Source organism: Pristis pectinata, chromosome 28 (assembly GCF_009764475.1).
Source record: "Pristis pectinata isolate sPriPec2 chromosome 28, sPriPec2.1.pri, whole genome shotgun sequence".
NCBI classification, from domain to species: Eukaryota; Metazoa; Chordata; class Chondrichthyes; order Rhinopristiformes; family Pristidae; genus Pristis; species Pristis pectinata.
In genome coordinates, this window is record NC_067432.1 from 6,592,524 (window position 1) to 6,616,280 (window position 23,757).

The 23,757-nt window shown below is 47.4% G+C and overlaps 1 protein-coding gene across 2 annotated transcripts in view; it reads left to right on the forward strand.

The window, feature by feature from the left end:
* Positions 1 to 23,757, forward strand: part of coro2ba (coronin, actin binding protein, 2Ba) — a 159,038-nt gene that overhangs the window by 99,706 nt on the left and 35,575 nt on the right. The window contains exons 2-5 of one of the 2 annotated variants that reach the window (XM_052040328.1): positions 507 to 612; positions 3,204 to 3,404; positions 15,082 to 15,198; positions 21,633 to 21,782. In XM_052040328.1, coding sequence (XP_051896288.1) covers positions 3,204 to 3,404; positions 15,082 to 15,198; positions 21,633 to 21,782 — 468 coding nt within the window. In that variant the 5' untranslated portion in view covers positions 507 to 612. The remainder of the gene's footprint in view (positions 1 to 506; positions 613 to 3,203; positions 3,405 to 15,081; positions 15,199 to 21,632; positions 21,783 to 23,757) is intronic. The other variant, XM_052040327.1, reaches the window with a different exon arrangement.

The window sequence follows — 23,757 nt, forward strand, 5'->3', positions numbered from 1 at the left end:
CAAGAGAGCTATTGTGGGGCTGCAGTAGTCAGAGGAGAATGATTTTCACTCTGAGTAGTGATCTGGAATGTGCCGCCTGAAAGCGCAGTGGAACCGTTTCAATAGAGTTTAAAAAATGGAATTGGACAAATATGTGAAAAGAAAACCTTGCAGGGTTATGAAAAGATAGAAATGGAAAACGTCAGTATGGTCTACTCAGACAGCCGGTATCCACGGAGAATCAGGGCTTGTCAGTTGCTTGAAAATGTCTCAAACACATTACTGTACATTACACACAAGTATTCTATGCATAAACCTTGAAATAAATTGCCAAACTATCTGTCATCTCTGTACTCTTTTAAATACCAATATTTTACACTACAGTTCTATATTTTGAGGCCTTCATTAGAGTCATGGAGTAATACTACAAGGAAACAAGCCCTGCAGCCCAACGAGACCACATCGACCATCGAGCACCTCCACTAATCCCGTTTCATTCTCCCCATGTTTCCGTCAACTGCCCTCAGAGTCTACCACCCACCTACACACTAGAGGAAAATTACAGTGGAGACACAAGAGACCGCAGATGCTGGAATCTGGAGCAACACATAAAAAACTGGAGGAACTCAGCAGGTCAGGCAGCATCAGTATTTGGTATTGGTATTGGTTTATTATTGTCACTTGTACTGAGGTACAGTGACAAACTTGTCTTGCATACTGATTGTAAAGGTCAATTCATTCCACAGTGCAGTTACACTGAGTTAGTACAGAGTGTATTGAGATAGTACAAGTAAAAACAATAACAGTACAGAGTAAAGTGTCACAGCTACAGAGAAAGTGCAGTGCAGGTAGACAATAAGGTGCAAGGTCACAACAAGGTAGATTGTGAGGTCAGAGTCCATTTCATCGTATAAGGGAACCATTCAATAGTCTTATCACTGTGGGGTAGAAGGTGTCCTTAAGCCCGGTGGTACGTGCCCTCAGGTTCCTGTATCTTCTACCTGATGGGAGAGGAGAGAAGAGAGAATGTCCTGGATGGGTGGGGTCTTTGATTATGCTGGCTGCTCCAGCAAGGCAGTGAGAGGTATAGACAGAATCCAAGGAGGGGAGGCTGGTTTCCATGACGCGCTGGGCTGTGTCCACAACTCTCTGCAGTTTCTTGCAGTCCTGGGCAGAGCAGTTGCCGTAACAGCAAAAATAAATTGAAAGAATGACTGTGCTCTCCATCACATGAGGTGCCAAATCTTCAAAGAGGATGTTGCCGTTTATCAGCCTACAACTTGTGTATAAACAAAAATAAACTAAAGTGCCTTTTCACATCTATTTTGCATTTTGAAAAAAAATTATGAGATTGCTTGGTATTCTTAGAAATTTTTTGGTGGTTACATGAGAATTCCGGATGTAGTTAGATCCCTGGTTCAAAGAACCTGCGTCGAGTGGTCAAATGGCCTTTCCTGGTGGTGTCAGAATCTAGGATTTATGGAGTAGGATCTGGTCGATCTGTTGTTTCTGGTGAAGTTTGAAAAGAATGCAGCGATGATCTTGTCAGAGAGAACAAAATCTGAGCTGGATGAATTCATACCATGTGTGGGAATGACTGGTTACTTCTCCAGCATTTCCCAGCAAAAGGAACGTCTCAAGTGGAGTGGAGGGTGCTGGATATCCTGTGGTCCCTGGACTCGTGTCAGACACATGGCAAGGCACCAGAAGGAACAGTAGGACAGTAAAATTCCAATAATCCGCTATCTGATCTTTCTGCAATCCCTCCAATGATTCAGCATCCAGTTTAGCCAGTTCTGTTTCCCACGTCTCCTTTAAACCCACCAGGCCTCATCCCCTTTCTCCTGTTAAATTCATCGGGGGTCCCATCCCCACGCTCCATAAGATATTGAAACAGAATTAGGTCATTCGGCCCAACGAGCCTACTCTGCCATTCAATCATGGCTGATATTTTTCTCAACCCCATTCTCCTGCCTTCTCCCCGTAACCCTTAACCCCCTTACCAATCAAGAACCTCTCAGTCTCTGCCTTAAATACACCCAGTGACTTGGCCTCCGCAGCCCTCCGTGGCAATGAATTCCACAGATTCACCATCCTCTGGCTGAAGAAATTACAATCCAGGTCTTCTAAGGTTTTACCAGAGCACAGGAAAGCAGTTCCTGTACACGGGGTGACTTTCGGGAACCCGGGAAGCCTACTGATGTGTTGTTATTCCAAGGAATATTTGCTAATTAGCAGTGTAAGATATTAACAATGTGAGACCTGGATTTAGTGAGCAACTAGTCCTGGTTACCACTGATTTGAAATCAGGTTTCTTTAGCATTCTTGACATAAGAGAGAGACTGCGAGGGCTTCACAAAAGCACAAACACCTTTGAGAAGGACCTTAAGACCATACCATAAGGTATAGGAGCAGAATTAGACCATTTGGCCCATAGACACTGCTCTATCATTCAATCATGGCTGATTTTTTTTTCTCAACCCCATTCTCCTGCCTGCTCCCTGTAACTCTTAACTCCCTTTCCAACCAAGAACCTATCAATCTCTGCCTTAAATACACCCAATGACTTGGCCTCCACTGCCCTCTGTGGCAACGAATTCCACAGATTCACCACCCTCTGGCTGAAGAAATTCCTCCTCATCTCACTTTTAAAGGGACGTCCCTTTACTCTGAGGCTGTGCCTACTGATGGAAACATCCTCTTCATCTCTAAACTGACCAAGACCCCATTCCCACAATCCTATTAAACTCTTCCCACATTCCTTTAAAGCTCACTGGGGCCCCCATTCCTGTGTTTCTTTTAAATTCACCAGGGTTCTGTTTCCCACAATCTCAGCTAGTTCACAGGAAAATTTCTAATGCTACAGTGTGATATCTCATAAAAGCGAATCAAATGTCCAGGTGAACGGTCTCGACCCAAATTGTCGACTGTCCATTTCCCTCCACAGATGCTGCCTGACCCGCTGAGTTCCTCCAGTACTTTGTGTTTTGCTCCAGATTCCAGCATCTGCAGTCTCCTGTGTCTCCAAGAGTGAATCAAAACTGCGTTAGTGTATTAATAGGATGTAGTATCCAGAAAATCTGCCAGTCTGGCACCACCAAAGTCCCAAATGTGCCGGATGATCAGAGTTTCACCGTACTCTGACTGAATTTGCTGGTGTCAGGACTTGTCTGTGGTCTGGGTCTCAGGCACGGGTGTTAACTGGTCTGCTTCTCTTCCACCAGATGTCATGGCGTCCACAGTACCGTAGCTCCAAGTTCCGGAATGTCTACGGCAAGGCGGCTAGTCGGGAGCACTGCTTCGATGGCATCTCCATCACCAAGAACGTCCATGACAACCACTTCTGTGCCATCAACCCCAAGTTCCTTGCCATTGTGACCGAGTCTGCTGGTGGGGGGTCCTTCCTGGTTATTCCACTGGAACAAGTAAGTATCGTTTCCATGGCAATGTACATCATGGCAGCCCAGGACACAGTTGCAGGCTGTCCGGGGAGTTGGAATCTGGGCCAAAGTCTTTTGCAGACCTCAAAACAAAGCCAATGTTAGGCCACGGGCCGGGGTCATTTTTAAACTCTTTCAGCTTGGAAGTGTTCTTAATTAAACAGTTTTCAATGAAAAGTGGCTCAAGATTGGTGTTTCAGCTAGAAAGATTTTTCAGAGTGGCAGAGAGGAAGGCAAATGTAGAGTGACTTGGACTTTGATGCACAGAGACACTTTTCAGATGTATAGAAGGCACAGAAGTTGGAGGTGTGGTAATTGGTTTATTATTGTCACATGTACCAAGATAAGGTGAAAAACTTTTCTTGGCATGCTATCCAGACAGATCATTTCATACATAAGTACATCAAGGTAGTACAAAGGGAAAAGCAATAACAGAATGCAGAATATCGTGTTACAGTTACAGAGAAAGTGCAGTGCAGGCAGACAATAAGGTGCAAGGGCCATGACGAGGTAGATTGTGAGGTCAAAAGTTCACCTTTAATACACAAGAGGTCCGTTCAAGAGTCTTATAACAGTGGAACAGAAGCTGTCCTTGAGCCTGGTGGTACGTGTTTTCAAGGTTTTGTATCTTCTGCCTGATAGGAGAGGGGAGAAGAGAGAATGTCCGGGGTGGCTGGGGTCTTTGATTATGTTGGCTGCTTTACCGAGGCAGCGAGAAGTGTAGACAAAGTCCATGGAGGGGAGGCTGGTTTCCATGATGTGTCCACAACTCTCTGCAATTTCTTGCTGGTCTTGGGTAGTGCAGTTGCCTGATGAAGAGGAACTGTGAGGATAGTAGTAGACTTCAAAGGGATATAGATAGGTTGGTGGAGTGGGCAAAATTGTGGAAAATGACATTAAGTGTTGAGAAAGGTGAAGTGTCACATCTTGAAGGGATAAATGAGAAGGAGCAATGGAAATGAGAGCACATCCCCAAAAGAGGTACAGGAACAGAGATCTGTGGGTGTCTGTGCATCGTTCATTGACAGTGACAGTCTTGAGACAATGGCTGAAACAAAAAGCATTCGGGACCCTGAGCTTTGGAACACAAGGGTAAGGAAGTCAGGATGAATCTTTATAAAACAGGAGTCTAGCCACAGTTGGAGAATTGTGTTCCGTTCTGGGAATTGTGTTCCGTTCTGGGAATCGCACTTGAGGAAATTTGTGAGAGCAGAAGTTTACTAAACTGATTCCATGGTTGGAGGACTCCAGTTCTGTGGATAAGGTTGAGATTCTGGGGTTGTTCCCCTTGGAACAGAGGAGGTTGTGAGGAGACCTGACAGAGGTACTTAGCAGGACAGTCGTATAACTAATGTTGTCGATTTAACCCATTTGAACTGATTACGCCAGCCACTTTCTTACACTGTCCCTGCCCGTGTCAACTTACTTTCATGTCTGTACCAAGAGGGGATGGAGACAAACTGTTCCCATTGGTGGAGAGGGTCAAGAACCAGGGGACACAGCATGAAGGTGACTGGCAGAAGAGTCAAAAGCCACAGGAGGAGACACTTCTACACACAGCGGGTGGAATGCACTGCTGGGGGTTTGGAGAGTCGCGGGTGCAGATTCAACTGTTGCATTCAACAGGAGGCCGGATAAGTTTCTGAAAGGAAAGAATTTGCAGGGCTGAGGAGAGAGGACAAGGGTGTGGGACGAGCTGGATTGTTTTTACGTGGAGCTAGTACAGACTCAAAGGGATGAATGGCCTCTCTGTGATGTGTGGACAAGTGGGAGTAGAATCAGGAGATGGGGAAAGAGGGGTAGAAGGGAAAACAGGGAGCTGGCTGTGTGCAAACGTGCCGTGTTTCCCATATCGCCATGGTGACAGTGCCTCAAGAGGAACGTCATTGGCTGTCAGGCTCTCCAGGACACCCTGAGGTTATGAAATGGAAGTTGTTAATGACAGGGTCCGGTATGAGTCTGAGTTTTTCTCACAGAAATACAGAGCTGAATGGCATCTTCTTACGGAGCATGTTCAATTCCTACTGTGAGATGAGCTGGATATCTCAGACCAGCTGTTGGGAGAAGCAGTCGGGCTGGATCTCTGCCCAGGGCTTAGAGACAAAGTGCACAGTGGACACAGCTGTCAGCACCATGTGACGGGGAACCTGAGAGTGTGGGAACCCAGATCCTGCAAGGTTCAAATACGAAAACATTCCTTTGCTAGATTGGACTAGGCACAGGCTATACCCACACCTCCCTGCTCCTGGTCAAGGTGTGGAGACCAGAGGTCACGTCTGCTGGTTCAACAATGGAGAGCGATTGAATGCAAAAGGGAGTCATTGACTGTGCCTCATTTCCCACTCAGCCACCCGACTCCCAGGTGACCCAGAGAGATCCCCTCCCCTACTGCGTGCACTGGGTCAGGTGTTTGATGGGCTCCCTGCTGTCACATGACTCCAGCTGGTTACTGAGGGGGCAGGACTTCTCCTGGGATTCCGGGACACTCTTTCAAAAGGGAGTTTCAGGCAGCACTTTACGAACAGAACTGGCCACTGTCGCGGCCTGTGGGATCTTGCTGCACTTAAATTGGCTGCCATGCCACACAGCAAAAGCACATCATTGGATGCAAAGCACGACAGGATGTGAAAGTAGCTATAGAAAAAGTCAAAGTCGAGTTTATTGTCATATGCACAGGTTCATGTGTGCACAGGTGCAATGAAAAACTTATTTGCAGCAGCATCATGGGCACATAGCATCAGATAAGCAGCATTCACAGGGAAACATAAATTAAACATAAATTATACTCAATTTTTACAAGAAAGAACACACTTAGAACAAAAAAAACAGTCCATTTTAGTGGAAAGTGATCAAAGTGGTCACGGTGTTGCCAAACTGTAGTGATTAGTGTTGTGCAGGTTGGTTCAAGAACTAAATGGTTGAAGGGAAGTAGCTGTTCTTGAGCCTGGTGGTGTGAGACATCAGGCTTCTGTACCTCCTGCCCGATGGTAGCTGCGAGAAATGAAAACATGGAGAACAGCTTTTGTCTCTTTATTCCCGGCCACCTCAGATGAAAATTTCCGATACCGTTGCCATGAAGTTCCACAGCTTCTCCTTCTCCACAGTGTAAGGTTGGCAGGGGGTCATTTACGGGTCCGGATAATGAAAGTAACTCAGTGGAAATTCTCCTCTATGAACCTTCCCTCCTGCCCACACCCAGGATAAGTCCAACCTTCATCAGAAGGTGGACCCTGATGGAAGTTTAAAGGATTTCATCCGACCTGACGTCATGAACCACCCAGACACAGCATAAGCCCCTCACTGCATCTTTATCTCAAATAAACCTCAGCTGAGTGGAGTTCTGCCTTGGATTATTGATGAATTACACTGGGCCTTCAATGGCCTTGAAGTTTGGGATGTCTTCATTCTCTGAGGGCCCTTCTTCAAACAAACAGTTGGGAATTCTAAGGCTAAACTATTGTCCAATTATTAATCAAGTGAAGACATCATTGGCATTGAACACCAGACATTGAGAATGAATCTACAGAGACAAAAGTCCCAAAAAGGTCGCACCAGGTGGTTATGGGCGGGGAATGCTTTTCATCCCATCCACATCAAACCCCCTCCGCATCCCAGTAACCAGTGGCCAGGAGTCATGAGAACGATACTGAGGCCAATAGGGTTAGACCCTCAGGAGAGTTGGCATTGACCAGCCTTGGGTATTGAAGGTTAGAGAGAGGGAAAGGATTTCCAATTATGGAGTGACAAAATTAGAGCTGGTCTTTGCTGCCAGCTCTCTGCTCAAGAGGAGGGGATGCAGGGTTGGAGTCTTGAGGGAGCGAGCAGTGACCCACAGAGCTGTGAGGACAACCGGAACAACGATGGAGTCCAGAGGGGGCAGTGACCCGTGTACAGCACCAAAGTGCCCCAATCTGCACACCGAGACTAACAGCAGAGGATTGGACAGGACAACACAACTGCTGTTAAATACATTTCACAGATTCGTTCTAATTTGACCATCCTGGCCTGCCTCCCCTGCCACTGACAGCTCTGTGTGAAAATTACAACCAAGCATTGAGAACAGTCTGTCACTGCTGGCACCCAGCCAACAGAATGAAATTATCTACACAGGTGCTCCAGTTTTAATGGAAAATAAGTCGGCTTAAATGAATTCTGCAGCAGGGAGACATAAACTCCCAGCTCAGTAATCCCATAGCAACAGCCCTCTACCTACAATGCCTTCTGTCAGCAGTCATTACCAGCCTGAAGCTGCTCCCAGTGACGGGGAGAAGAGCCCTCATTTTCTAGTGGTCTCTGTGTTTACCCAGCACCACTGCCCATAAGAACATCCCCCAAACTTTCCAGCTCCACCGGCTATGGGGCCAGATACCTTCTGAACTTGGACATGAATCACCCCTTAATTCACCGCCTGCTGCTGAGCTCCAGAGACCCCGGTTCAATCCCGACCTCCGGCGCTGAGTTTGCACGTTCTCCCTGTGACCGCGTGGGTTTCCCCTGGGTGCTCCGGTTTCCTCCCACGTCCCAAAGGCGTGCTGGGGTACCACCCCGGTAACGCATACCAGGCACCCACCACTCTCTGTGCAAAAAACTCGCCTCGCACATCTCCTTTGAACTTACCCCCTCTCACCTTTAATTCATGCCCTTTAGTATTAGACATTTTGATCCTGGGGTAAAGATACCGGCTGTCTACTCTATCCATGCCTCTCATAATTTTATAAACTTCCTTCAGGTCTTCCCTCGGCCTCCGACGTGCCAGAGAAAGCAACTCTGGTTTGTCCAACCTCTCCTCATAGCACCTGCCCTCTAATCCAGGCAGCATCCTGGTAAACCTCTTCTGCACCCTCTCCAAAGCCTCCACATCCTTCCTGTAATGAGGTGACCAGAACTGAATGCAATACTCCTGATGCGGCCTAACCGGAGTTCTATAAAGTTGCAACATAACTTCCTGACTCTTGAACTCAGTGCCTGGACTAATAAAGGCAAGCGTGCCGTACGCCTTCTTCATCACCCTATCAACTTGTGCGGCCAAGTGGGAATTTATGTGGGAAATGTTACTTGCTGCTTCTCAGTCTGTTTCTGAGTGTTTCACTAAAAATGGGTACAAAGTGTAGAAAATATTTTCCACTTCTATTTCTGCCTTCATTTCCCTCTTTTCCTGATTATTTAAGTGTCTATTAAAGCACAATTAATGAATTCAGAATAAAACCGTATCAACAAATGGCACAGTTATTAGAGCTGCTGCCTGACAGCTCCAGCATCCCAGGTTCGATCCTGACCTCCGGTGCTGCTTGTGTGGAGTTTGTGAGAGAGAATATGTTGCTGGTCACAGGGAAGTATGACAAGGGAGTATGAAACTAATGGGTAGTTCTTTTGGAGATGGGCTGAAGTATCGGAGGTTCATTGTCCCATCTCTTCACCGTCAGGCAGGTGTAGAGGTGACCACAGCCCATGGCCAGTATTCACACACACACACACACACACAGACATACACACACAGACGTACACACACAGAAATACACACACACACAAATACACACACACACAAACACATGCAGACGAACACATACATGAAAATACACGCACAGAGACATCAGAGACATACATACACAAACATACATGGACACACATATACAGACATACACACACGAATATACACAGGCGCGTGCACACGCACACACACACACACGCACGCACGCACGCACGCACACACACACACTACTAAAACTCAACCAATGGGAATTGGGAGCAGGCAAGCAGAGGTGCCCAGGAGTGAGTTGAGTAAACACACAAGGGAGAGGGAAACAGAAGGGACAGCTGATCGAAGTTAACTGTGAGAGGAGATGTGGTGTCCAAGAACCACCAATGAACCCAATGGCCTGTTTCTGTAAACCCAAAACGAAGAAATGTTGATATTTGGAGCCCCTGCTGTCCACGTTGCAAAATAACAAGTGGATTGTTTTAAAAGGCAGCTGTGCGGCCCAGGGACATTGAGCTAACCGTGCCTGTCAGGGTCTTTCAGAAGGCTCCAACAGGCCACACTGACACAGGGAGACAAGGAGGTGAAGAAGGCGTTTGGCACACTTGCCTTCATTGAGAACAAGATTTGGAATGTCATGTAACAGCTGTACAAGACGTTGGTGAGACTGCACTTGGAATACTGTGTGCAGTTCTGGTTGTCCCGCTATGGGAAGGACGGCATTAAGCTGGAAAGGGTGCAGAAAAGATTGACAAGGATGATACTGGAACTGGAGGGCTTGAGCTATAAGGAGAGACTGGACAGGCTGAGACATTTTTCCCTGGAGTGTAGGAGGCTGAGGGCTGACTTTATAGAGGTTTACAAAATCACGAGGGGCACAGATAGGGTGAATGGCCACAGTCTTTTCCCCAGGGTAGGGGAGTCTAAAACTAGAGGGCATAGGATTAAGGTGAGAGGGGAAAGATTTAAAAGGGACCTGAGGGGCATCCTTCCTACAGTTGGGCGACCAGAACCGCACGCAATACTCCACATGCGTCTCACCAATGTCTTGCACAGCTGTAACATGGCATCCCGACTCCTGTACCCTGCGCCCTGACTGATGAAGGCAAGCGTGCCAAACTCCTTCTTCACCACCCCTGATTATTCAGACCACCCTGCAGTGAAAAGGTAGGATTTTAAACCGATGAAATGATCCCAGGTGAAGCTGGGCTGATGGTTTATTGAGAACATAGAACCACGGACGATTTCTGACACAGAAGGTTGTTCGGCCCCTTGTATTTGTGCTGGTCAGTAAATATCTCTCCAGTCCTATCCCACCCTCCAGCACTGGATCCGAAGCCCTGAGATCTCCCAGCTCTTGATGTACACACCCGAGTGCTCTTTGCCTGTGTGAGGGTTCCTGCCTCTCCCTCTCTATTGGGCCGTGAGTTCAGGACCCCCATCACCCTCTGCGTGATAAATCATCTTTCCTCATCTCCTCTCTAATCTTTCTACCTTGTATCTTTGCCTTTTTGATTTTGTCCCCCTTTGCTAAGGGATATTCCTATTTACTGGTGTCTCATAACTTAAAACATCCCAATTAAATCTACCCATTTTTTTCCCAAAGAAGACAATTCCAGCCTGACAGGAGTCATTGACTCAGTCTAGAACCACAGGAACCACAGGACTTCCTCGGGATGCTCCAGTTTCCTCCCACATCCCAAAGACATGTGGGTTGGTAGGTTAATTGACTGCTGTGAATTGCCCATGGTGTGTGTGTGGGTGGTGGAATCTGGAACGAGTTGATGGATATGTGGGGAGAATAAAGTGGGATTAGTGCAGGGTTCATGTAAACAGGTGGTCAATGGTCAGTGCAGACTCGGCAGGCCAAAGGGCTTTTGCCAATGCTGTATAAATCTGTGACTCCAACACCCACTGTAACACTCACTGTAGTCCCCACGACAATCCCTGTAACTCTCACTGTGACCACCCCGATACCCTTCCTTATTAACAAAGTCCTAGCAGAACTGATGGTGCAGAACCTGTGAATAAAAGACACTGATGTTGACTTAACACCCCTCAGTCCCTCAGGACATCCAAAGGGGTTTGCAGCCTCTGTTGTGGTGCTAGCCTAGTGGTTGTGTTCCTGGGCTGATCACTCCAGCTGCCTGGCTGAATGATCAGAGCCATGAGTTCGAATCTCACCATGGTAGATGTGGAATTTAAATTTAATTAATTAAATGAAGTTAACATCAGTAATAATCATCAAACAATATTGGGTTATAGAAAGCCATCTTGTTCCTTCCCATTCTCTGGGAAGGAACGTCACTTGGGAAGGCCTCTACGTGATTCCTGATAACAATGCCAAACTGATGACCCTGATACAGCCTCACAAGCCACTCAGAGGGGGATATTTCAGGATTGCAATGTAGAGTGGTCTCACCAGCACCACCCAGGTGGAGGGAATGGCATTTCACGAGGAGAGCGTTGCCGGGTCAAAGTATGGGGGAACACCTGGCTGAGTTGGAGGAAGAAATGGTTAATTTTACTGGTATTGTATTGGTATTGGTTTATTATTGTCACTTGTACTGAGGTACAGCGAAAAACTTGTCTTGCAAACCAATTGTACAGGTCAATTCATTACACAGTGCAGTTACATTGAGTTAGTACAAAGTGCATTGATGTAGTACAGGTAAAAACAGTAACAGTACAGAGTAAAGTGTCACAGCTACAGAGAAAATGCAGTGCAATAAGGTGCAAGGACACAACAAGTGACGTGAGGTCGTAGTCCATCTCATTGTATAAGGGAACCGTTCAATAGTCATCACAGTGGGGTAGAAGCTGTCCTTAAGTCTGGTGGTATAATTGTCATGTTGGCCGAGGCAGCGAAGTGAATTACATCAAAGAGCACAAGGAAATAGGAGCAGGAGGAGGCCACTCGGCCCCCCGACCCTGCCCTGCCATTCAACATGGTTGGGGCTGATTTTCCCCAGCCTTCATCTCTCCTTCTGTGGCCGTTCCACTTATACACACAACTCCCTGATCTTTCAAAAATCTTTCCATTCCAAAGAGCTATCAGATTCTCGATGGGCAGAGTGATTTTCTTTACTGTTGTCATGAACATGTTCTCATATATTTCCTTACAATGCACAAGGAGGCCATTCAGCCCACAGTCTATGCCAGCTCTCAAAGCAATCCATTCTCCCATTTACTCTCTGCCAGTGACTCTCCCAATTCTCCTGCCCACCATCTATACTAGGGATAACTTACAGCAGCCAAGTAACCTACCTGGCCTTTTTCATTCAAATGTGAACTGTGGGATGCAGTGAGGGCAGATTTTACAATGTGGGGCACCTGCCCAGGTGTGAATGGTTAAAGTCCTGCCTAATTTGGGACAATTGGGCTTCAGCGCCATCTCTAGACCAAAGGAGAATAGAAAGAGCATGCACACCAGGGCCAACAGCACCACCCTGTGGAAAAGCTGTAAATAGCAGTTAACCATATCAGAATCAGGTTCATTATCACTGACTTATATGACGTGAAATTTGTTGTTTTGCAGCAGCAATACAGTGCAAAGGCATGAAATTACTATAAATTACAAAATAAATAAACAGTAGCAAAAAAAACGAGGCAGTGTTCATGGGTTCATGGACTGTTCAGAAATCTGATGGCGGAGGGGAAGAAGCTGTTCCTAAATCGTTGAGTGTGGGTCTTCAGGCTCCTGTACCTCCTCCCCGATGGTAGTAACAAGAAGATGGTATGACCCAGGTGGTGATGATCATTAATGATGGATGCTGCCTTCTTGAGGTACTTCCTCTTGAAGACTCAGCCTGCTCCATCATGGGAGGGCTGTGCCCGTGATGGAGCTGGCTGAGTCTGCAACCCTCTGCAGCCTCTTGCAATCCTATGCATTGGAGCCTCCATACTAGGTGGTGATGCACCCAGTCAGAACTCTCTCCACTGTGCATCTGTAGAAATTTTCAAGATTCTTTGGTGACATCACATCTCCTCAAACTCCAAATGAAGTAGAGCCACTGGCTTGCCTTCTTTATGATTGCGTCAATGTGTTGGGCCCAGGATAGATCTTCCAAGATGTTGACACCCAGGAACTTGAAGCTGCTATATAATTGGAGCCAACTCGAGGAGTTGTGGACATCATAGCGAATTGAATTTCTTCTTCACATTGCAAATTATGATATGTCCATCTGCTTGAGCAGCAATGAACAACTAAAAAAAAATCCCCCAAAGAAGGTGGCATGCTTGCCTTTATTAGTGGAGGCACTGAGGTCAAGAGTCAGGAAGTTACGTTGCAGCTTTATAAAACTCTACTTAGGCTGCATCTGGAGTATTGCATTCAATTCTGGTCTCCCCATTACAGGAAGGATGTGGAGACTTTGGAGAGGGTGCAGAAGAGGTTCACCAGGATGCTGCCTGGATTAGAGGGCAGATGCTGTAAGGAGAGGTTGGTCAAACTTGGGTTGTTTCCTCTGGAGCGGCGGAGGCTGAGAGGAGACCTGATAGAAGTTTGTAAGATTATGAGAGGCATAGATAGAGTAGACAGCCAGTATCTTCCTCCCAGGATCAAAATGTCTAATAGTAGAGGGCATTCATTTAAGGTGAGAGGGATAAAGTTCAAAGGAGATATGCTGGGCAAGTTTTTTTACACAGTGAGTGGTGGGTGCCTGGAATGGGCTGCCAGGGGTGGTGGTGGAGGCAGATACGATAGAGGCGTTTAAGAGGCTTTTAGCTAGGCACATGGATATGCAGAAAATGAAAGGATACGGACATTGTGTAGGCAGAAGGAATTAGCTTAGTTCGGTGTTTATTACTAGTTTAATTAGTTTGGTCCAACACCATGGGCCGAAGGGCCTGTTCCTATGTTCTACATCCTAAGGTGTGTTTCTATCCACTCACTTAACTCTTGGGGAGAATGGGTTACAGGGAGAGTTAGTCAGGGAATGGAGGTGCTCTGTGAGGTGACATGGGCTCTATGGGCTGTATGGCCTCCTTGTGCATCATCAGAAATATACAATGCTGTATTAATTTTAGAAGCAGATATTTTAACATATTGGTCAAGGCTCACACCAGGAACTTGATACAGGCAGTACCAAGGGAGTGCTGCACTGTCAGGTTCTGTCTTTTTGGATGGGACCTTAAACCGAGGCCCTGTCCACTTTCAGAGTGGGACACAAAAGATTCTTTGACGCTTTTCAAAAGAGAAAGAGTGTTTCCTGGAGGAACTCAGCAGGTCAGGCAGCATCTACGGAGGGAAATAAACAGTCAACGTTTTGAGCCAAGACCCTTCACCAGGACTGGAAAGGAAGAGGGCAGAAGCCAGAGTAAAAAGGCCGGACTGTCCATTTCCCTCCATAGATGCTGCCCGACCTGCTGAGTTCCTCCAGCACTTTGTGTGTGTGTGTCTCCAGATTCCAGCATCTGCAGAATCTCTTGTGTCTGTGTGAGTGTTTTCCTGGTGTCGGATCAATGCATCTCTCTCATTCCACACAGTGGGATCCTGCTATGCATGTTGTGTTTCCTACATTACAACACTGACTGCACCTGCAATTGTTCCTCAGTGGTCAGAAACCCTGAGGTTGGGCGAGTTACTGTTAAAGCGCAAGATCGTTCAGCTCTGCAATAACCATCCTCTCTCCCTCTTCCCTCCCCTCTCTACCCTCCCCTCTCTCCCCTCTGCTCCTTCCTCTCATTTCTCCCTCTCCACTCTCCACTTCCCTCTCTCCTCCTCCCTCCTCTCTCTCCCCATTTCTCTGACCCCTGTGCCCTCCCCCCTCGCCCTCTCCTCCTCCCCCTCTCCTCACCCTTCTCCCCTCTCCCTCCTCTCCCCCTTCCCTTCCCGCCTCCTCTCTCCTCCCCTCACTTCTCGCCTCTCGCTCCCCCTCCCCTTTCTCCTCTCTCCCCCATCCCCCTTCTCTCTTCCCCCTCCCCTCTCTGTCTCCCCTCCCTTCACTCTTCTCCCCTCTCCCTCTCTCCCCTATCCCTCTCTCCCCCTCCCCTCTCCCCCTCTCCCCTCTTCCTCTGCACCCCTCTCCACCCCCCTCCCCTCACCCATCTCACCTCTCCCTCTCCTCTCTCCCCCTCTCCCCCTCACCCTTCTCCACGTCCCCTCTCCCCAATGCCTCTGCCCTCCCCCTCTATCTCCCCTCCTCTCCCCCCCTCCCTTCCCCATCTCCTCCCTCCCCCTCTCAGACAGGACGGATTGACCCCCTCTACCCCAAGGTGTGTGGTCACCAGGGAAACGTGCTGGACATTAAATGGAACCCGTTTGTGGACAACATCGTAGCTTCCTGCTCGGAGGACACTTCTGTAAGTGAAATCATCATCTAACACAAAACCTTTATCACATTACCGTTGCTTCAAGAACTGTTGTTCCACTGAGGGATAAACACATCCTCTCTTTACAAGTTCCCCTCAGCCTCTCCCTCTGGCAGGGACAAACACACAGAGAGCCGGCAGCTCCTGACGAACATTTTTCCCAACACACGGCTTCGGCTCATCAGGACAAACTTCGTCCGTGGTTTGTGGGTGTCACTGTAAGGCCGGTATTTATCGCGCACCCCTGCTCGCCCCAAGTGACTGGAGTCCCTAAGTATCGAGCTGGTGGGGAAGGCAGATCCTTAACTGGACGAGTCTGGGTGTATTTTATTACAAACATAATCTGATTCTTTTGTGGTCTCCATCATTGAGGGTAGTTTTGTTTCGGATTTAATTAAACCGACTGAATTCAATCTGCCCTGTGACAGCAAGGTTTGAATTCGCATCTCCTCTCCTCTTTTCCCACTTCCCCTCTCCCCGCATGTCCACTTCCCTAAGCCCGTTCCCCTCTTCCCGATCCAATCTCCTCTCTCCCCTCCCCTCTCCTTTTCCCTCTCCCCCTCCTCTCCTCCTCCCCCCTCTCCCCTCTCCCCTATTCTCTCTCCCCACTCCCCCTCCCCCCTCCCCTCAGGCTCTCCCCCTCCCCTTGGGCTCTCTTCCTCCCCTCTGCACTCTCCCTCTCTCCTCTCCCCCCTCTCCCCTCTTCTCTCTCCCGCCTCCACTCTTCCCTTTCCCCTTCCCCCCTCCCCTCAGGCTCTCCCCCTCCCCTCGGGCTCTCCCCCTCCCCTCTCCACTCTCCCTCTCTCCCCTCCCCTCCTTTCCCCTCTCCCCTCCCCTTCCCCCTCCCCTCTCCCCCTCTCCCCTTCCCCTCTCCCCCTCTCCATCTCCCCCTCCCCCTTCCCCCTTCTTCCCCTTCCCCCTCTGCCCCCTTCCCCCTCTCCCCCCTTCCCCTCTCCCCTCTCCCCTCTCCCTCTCTCCCCCCTCCCCCTCACACAGGGCAGACTGACCCACTTTACCCCAACGTGCTGTTGGTGCAGGTCTTTGGTCTTCTGGGCTGCTACCACCTCGCCACCAGCTGAATATCCCTTCAGTTGTTCCGCAAAACTCAGTGGCTGATATTTGGGATCTGACTGTGCAAGTCACGGGGACTTGCTTTATCTATCCTTTATCTTCCTTCCTTCTCACCTCCCCGTTTCACTCAGTTCTGTCTCTATACATCATTTGTATTTTTCTGTCTATTTGTAAGTTATATACAATACATACTTATACAGCTCGCTCCCTATAACTTTCTATGTATACAGGCTGCCCCCAGGTTACAAACACCTGACTTAAGTACTGATGAGCTCCCATAATATTATTAAATTCAGGAGTCCAAGTACAAACATTCATTCCTACAATTGGTAGAGCGAGTTTCCCCTCTCTCTCCATTTTTAGTAATTGTTCTTTCTTATCAGTCGATGTGCTTTTGATGCTGTTCATTACAGCACTGCAGAGGTTGGTTACCATATCGAGTGACTTCTGTGTATTTTCTAACTGATTGAAAGAGTCAACAAGGACGTCTGTAAAAACGGAACCCGTTCATTACCTGGGGACAGCCTGTATCCCTCTATTTCGCTCTGCACTCCTTGCTCGATTTCTCCCTCTGTCACTCTCTTATGATATAGATTTATGTATTTCCATTTCTCTCTCTCTCTCTCTCTCTCTCTCTTTCTCTCTCTCACTCTCTCTCTCCCAACTTCCCTTCTGTCTCCCCCTCTCTCTCTCTCCTCACCTCCCCCTTTTTCTCTCTACCCCCACCCTGGTCTCTATCTCTCACTCTCTCTCTCTACCCCTCCTCCCCTCTCTCACCACCCCTATCTCTGTCTGTCTGTCTGACTCTCTCTCTCTCTCTCTCTCTCTCAACACCCCCCTCTCTCACACTCTCTCTAAGCCTCCACCCTTTCTCTCTCTACCCCCAGCCCAGTCTCTATCTCTCCCTCTCTCTCCCTCTACCCCTCCCTCTCTCTCTCTCACTCCCTCTCTCTCCCTTTCTCTACACACCCCCCCCCCCTCCCTCTCTTTCTATCTGGGAGCTGTGAAGATGACTTGTTATTGACAGTCAGCAGCAAAGGGCAGGGAGGTAACCAAGTGATTGATCACCAGTTAACAGCCAGGTCACAGTTTGCCATTGATTCTGTTGCCCAGGCCCCGAGCAGCAGAACATGAACCTGAGAGTGAATTTTTGCCTCACAGTTTATATTTTGATTTGTTTTCTCCCTCAGTAAGGAAGCAAACATTTTCCTTGCATCGACTATTTACCATCTGCTTGTGGATCTCCTGGGAAGCTGGGAGATCAGGCTGGATACAACTTCTTGCTTCCAGTTGGTTGCTTCCAGGTTGTATTTTAATTTGACAGAAGGATTCTTATCACCACCTGCCTGATTGTCCATCTTTTGAGCCTGTTGTTAGGGTGAAGAAAGTGTTCCCAGCCAACCGCATCCCTTAAAAGATTCCATTTGGGTACCAGCCTTTCTGTATTAGTTCAATGTGTGTCCCATGGAAGAGGAGAGGCTGAGGTCGGTGCTGTCAGACTCTGGGATGGACCTCTCATACTGTAAGGATAAATTCCCCATCTGCCAATATACCCTACGTGGCCCTTGTGCTTTATTTGTCTACCTGCACTGCACTTCTCTGTAGCTGCAACAAAATATTCTGCATTCTATTTTCTTTTTACTGCCTCGATGTGCTTATGTCTGGAATGATCTGCAAACAAAAGCTTTTCACTGTATCTCGGTGACGAGACAATAATAAACCAATACCAATATCATGAAATGGGATCCCTTCATCCGCAAATATTCCAATGGCTCTCTCGTCAACCCTCCCTCTGCTCAACTGGCTGATTCCCAACTCACATCTCCATAGACTCGACACCCAAAGCTGTTCCCATGTTCTAGTTCACACTGAGTCCTGTTCACCACTCACCTCTGCACTTGCTGACCACACTGACTCCTGGTATGACAACTCCTCGATATTAAAATTCTCCATGGCCCTCCCTCAATATCCCTCCAATCTCCTCCAGGCCTACAGCCCTCAGAGATCTCTCCACTCCTCTAGCTGTGGCCTCTAATAATGTTAACGCGCCACCGGAGAGCTGCGGACACAGCTCAACACATCACGGAAACCAGCCTGTCTACACTTCTCGCTGCCTCAGTAAAGCAGCCAGCATAATCAGAAATCCCAGCCATCCCGGACGTTCTCTCTTCTCCCCCCTCCCATCGGGCAGAAGATACAAAAGCCTGAAAGCACGTACCACCAGGCTCAAGGACAGCTTCTATCCTGCTGTTGTAAGACTACTGAGTGGTTCCCTAGTACGATAAGATCGACTCTTGACCTCAAAATTTACCTCATTATGACCTTGCATCTTATTGGCTACCTGCACTGCGCTTTCTCTGTAACGGTAACACTTTATTCTGCACTCTTATTATTGTTTTATCTTGCACTACCTCAATGCGCTGTTGAATTGAATTGACCTGTATGAACAATATGCAAGGCAAGCTTTTCACTGTACCTCGGTTCAAATGACAATAATAAACCAATTTACCACCATTGGTGGCTGTGACTTCAGTTGCCTGGGCCCCCGTGCTCTGGAATTCCCTCCTTAAACCTTTCCGCCTCCCTCTCCTCCTTCAAGATATTTTTCGAAACTTTCAACAGACTTTTGATCATCTATGGTAATATCCCCTTTTGTGGCTTAAGACTTTTTTTTACCATTTTTAAGATGTTTACATAAATGGAAGTTTTTACTGCTCAGGGAAATGTCATTATTTTAAAATGGCTTGAACTTTCTCTCAAATGTTTGTGAAAAATGCTTATGACAAAGCCAGGAGAAATTTAGACAAATGGTGAAATGAATGTTGCCTGGTATATCAGCCCAGCTGAGAACCACCATGCCATCTCTCTTCCATATAACATTAGTGTTTTAACTACACAATATATCCGACATGCGACCTATCCCAGGAGATGAACCACCGCCACACCACTGCCTTTAATCCATCCAGCAGACCAGACCCATCACCTCGATTTCTCTGCTGAGATAGGTCATTTGCACTTTGAACTTCCAGAAGCTAAGGATATTTGCAATATATTTGCAGGGGTTATGAAGCCTATTTAGTGGGCATGTCACGTGGAAACAGTTTGCCCCGTTGCTTGTTAGTGGAGGTAAATTCCTGAAAGGAATCTGTGCCTGAACACACACAATCTTTTTCATAAGGATCTGTACTGGTTTGAGTATGAATTCCCTGGTGATAATAACAATAGCAGAGAGAGCATCACCACTAATACTTGCATGTTTAACCATTTGGGTGTGATTCAGAGAAATAAACAGAAGAGCCTTCTGAGCCAATGGATTACATACACTGTACTTGTAGCTATACATCACCGTTAATACAGGAAGATATTCTGATGTCTTTCCTAAAACATTATCAAGCAAAGTTTGATACCAAGCCACATTAGAGCAGTTCAGGCCCATGGACAAGGGATGGGGTGTGGAGCCAAACAGGGAACGTGGACCAATCCCACCTACCATCGCAGAAACAAAGAACATGGAAGAGTACAGCACAGGAACAGGCCCTTCAGCCCAAGATGTTGTGCGAAACTAATTAAACTAGTAATTAAATGGCTAACTAAACTAATCCCTCCTGCCTACACAATGTCCATATCCCTCCATTCTCTGTACATCCATGTGCCTATCTAAGACCCTCTTAAACATCTCTATCATATCTGCCTCCACCACCACCCCTGGCAGTACATTCCAGGCACCCACCACTCTCTGTGTAAAAAACGTGCCCCGCACATCTCCTTCGAACATCTCCCCTCTCACCTTAAATGCATGCCTAGTCTAGTATTAGACATTTTGACCCTGGGAGAAAGATACCAGCTGACTACTCTATTATGCCTATACTCTGTCCACATGTTGGATAAGTCCATGGATAGGAAAGGTTTAGAGGGATATGGGCCAAACGCAGGCAAATAGAACTAGCTTAGGTGGGCACCTTCGTCGGCGTGGATAAGTTGGGCCGAAGGGCCTGTTTCCGTGCTGTGTGACTCTATGACTCCATGTTGAACTGGTTGAAGGGTGCTCCAGACACCTTCCTGGAATGATCAGAGCCCAGGAACCATATCAGCAGCCAGGACTGGATTTGAGAGGGAGAAGGACTGAGGCAGAGAGGACTGCCATTTAACACTAGGAAGTTGCTGAACAATAATGGTTCTTGATGTAATAAAACCAGCAGAGAACGTTAAGGGCATAGCTTTGTTGTCTGGTTGTGACCTGGGAGGGTTATATGCTGGGAAGGTGTTGGAAGAGGAAGGGAGAACTTTCTCCTGGCATTGCACTGGGGTGGATTAATGCCTTTCAAAAGGTGATTTTGTCCTCAATTAATTGTGGCAAAACTTCAGGGCTGGAGGGGTAAATTCACAGAGTTCTCAACTACAGGAACTTGTCTTTTCCACAGAACATTAAGGTAGCAAATCTTCCAGAGCTGCTTCGTTGGAGCATTACCTTATGTACACTGGTGCCAAGTGACATAGGAAGTTAACATAAGTAAAAATAAAAGGAGCTGGAAATATTCAGCAGGTCAGGCAGCATCTGTGGAGAAACAGACTTCATGTTCCTTCGTCGTGAAACATAAACTCCATTTCTCTCTCCACAGATGCTGTCTGGCCTGCTGAGTATTTCTAGCATTTTCTGCTTTTATTTCAGTTTTCCAGTGTTTTTTTGATTTTTAATCAAGGAGGTGGCAAGGTAATGACCAACAGCTTCGGCAAAGAGGTAAGATTTAAGAAGCAGAGAGGGACGGAAAGGTTTAGGGAGTGAATTCCAGAGCCAGGGCTCTCAGCAGCGAAAGGCATAGTATCCAATGGTAGGGTGCTTAAATTCAGGGGAGTCCAGGAAGCCAGAATTAAAGGGGGATTGTAGGCCTGGAGAAGATAAGATAAGATCAGATATCTTTCTTAGCCATGTACATCGAAACACACAGTGAAATACATCTTTTGCGTAGAGTGTTCTGGGGGCAGCCCGCAAGTGTCGCCACGCTTCCGGTGCCAACATAGCATGCCCACAACTTCCTAACTCATACCTCTTTGGAATGTGGGAGGAAACCAGAGCACCCAGGGGAAACCCTCACAGACACGGGGAGAACGTACAAACTCCTTGCAGACAGCGGCCGGAATTGAACTTGGATCACTGCCGCTGTAATAGCGTTACGCTAACCGCTACAGGTTACAGAGACAGAGGGAGGAGAGTACTTGGGCATATTTATGGGAGCTTTGCCATGGCTACCATTTATAAAGATTCAGGTTGATTGTCTCAGAAGGATTCTTCCCCTTCCATATGTTGTTAAGATCTACCCCACCGTGTATGAAGTGATTCCCTCTGTTATTTCCAGGTGAGACTCTGGGAGATCCCAGAAGGAGGTCTGAAGAAGAACATGACTGAGGCTGTGTTGGAGCTGTATGGTCACAGTAGGCGAGTTGGCCTCGTCGAGTGGCATCCCACAACCAATAATATCTTATTCAGCGCAGGTTACGATTATAAGGTGAGATAACTCCTCCTCCTGTTTAATAATCAGTAAAATGTCTACTGTTCCAAGTAAAGCTGTACTGAGGGAGTGCTGCCCTGCTAACAGTGCGTTCTCTCAGATGAGACAGTGAGCTCATCTACCTTCTCAGGTGGATGTATTCAGAAATGAGCAGGTAAACTCTTCCAAGTTACCTGGACAACACTGATCTCGCAACACTTATCACCAGATCTACTTGTTTACTTCCTTGCTGTAAGTTGGAGGTTGCTGTGCGCAAGTTTGCTGCTATATCTTATCTACGCAATAAAAGCTTTGTTATCTGGCGTCGTAAGTGGCGTTACAGAGGGAGAGGCTGGACCAATAGGGAGACAAAACTAGGGGAGGACCTGAGCCAACAGAGTGCAGTACTGAGGGAGGGGGATGCAGGGGTAGAGCTAGGGGAATTTCCAGGCCAGCCAATGACTGTCTGGCATGTTTAGTTAGCCAGCACCTGTTAAGTCTAGCTGCAGAATTTCTACCGAAATGCTGAGGTTGTGGAAGGTGATCTACAAATTCAAGTACTTCTTCTAATGACAAATTACTGAGGACCCAGAATGCTCCAGATTATTTACTCTGTATTATGAAGCCAACTTTTTACTTACTTATGAATTGACAGGATGTAGGTGTTGCCAGGAATTATTGTCCATCCCGAATTGTTCCTTTTACTGATTTGTTCGGTAACTTGAACTTCATTTCCCCAGACACGTTGCTTGTCACAAGTTCAATGGCGCAGCCTGTGCGGTAACTTCACCTCAATGCTCCTGTCCTCCAATCAGTTAAAGGAGCTTTACGTGGCTGTACACTGTCCTTAGATACCAGTACCAGCCCACAGTGAGTTGGGACCACACAGAAGCTCTCTGTGACTGTGGGACATTCCAGCTCAAAGGAAGGAGAGCCAAGGCTTCTGATGGAAGTGGGCAATCACCCTGTTAAACTACTGTAAGTCACTGAGCAGTCTGAACCAAGGTGGTCTGGAGTCAGGCACTGCCCTCTTAATCTAAGTCAAGAGAGTGATGCCTACAGGTAGATAAGATGAACACCTCCTCTGGTTCCTCATGGTGTACATTATTTCAAGTGGATATGACTCAAAACTTCTCCTTATCAGATGCCAATTGCAAGCCCACTCAACAACTATGGCGCTGGAGCTGGAGATTTGTCAATAAAGAAAGACTACATTCCTATAGCAATCGACATTTCTGTAGCATTCTACAGTGATCTCATTGAAACCTACCGGATACTGAAAGACCTGGATAGAGCGGATGTGGAGAGGAGTAGGAGAGTCCAGGATCTGTGGGCACAGCCTCAGAATAAAGGGACGTCCCTTTAAAACTGAGATGAGGTGGAATTTCTTCAGCCAGAGGGAGGTGAATCTGTGGAATTTGTTGCCACAGAGGACAGGGGAGGCCAAGTCACTGAGTGTATTTAAGGCAGAGATTGATAGGTTGTTGATTGGTAAGTGGGTTAAGGCTTACACGTAGGAGGCAGGAGAATGGGGTTGAAAAAATTGGCCATGATTGAATGGAGAAGCAGAATCGATGAGCCGTACGGCCTAATTCTGCTCCTATATCTTATGGTCTTCTGGTCTTATAGCACCTTTCACATCCCAGGAAAGTCCTGTCTGTGCAGCAGTGGATTTCCCTCTGAGATTGGAACTCCCAGCTGACACAGCTCACACTTTGAGCCAGTGTAGACTGGGGCTGGGAGTGTTTCCTTTGGCATCTGTAACAGGAGCCCATCCTTCCCTGATCACAACACTCCCCATCTGGATGACCAGAAAGCTCACAGCCAGATAAAAGGGATACAGGGTATCACCTGATGTAGGTTTTGACCTGAAACATGGACAATTTTTTTCCTCGACCTGCTGAGCTCTTCCAGCAGATTGTTTGTTGCTCCAGGGTATCATTGTCTTGTAATGAGACCAGGGGAAGATCTTAGCTGTGGGGGGAGGAAAATA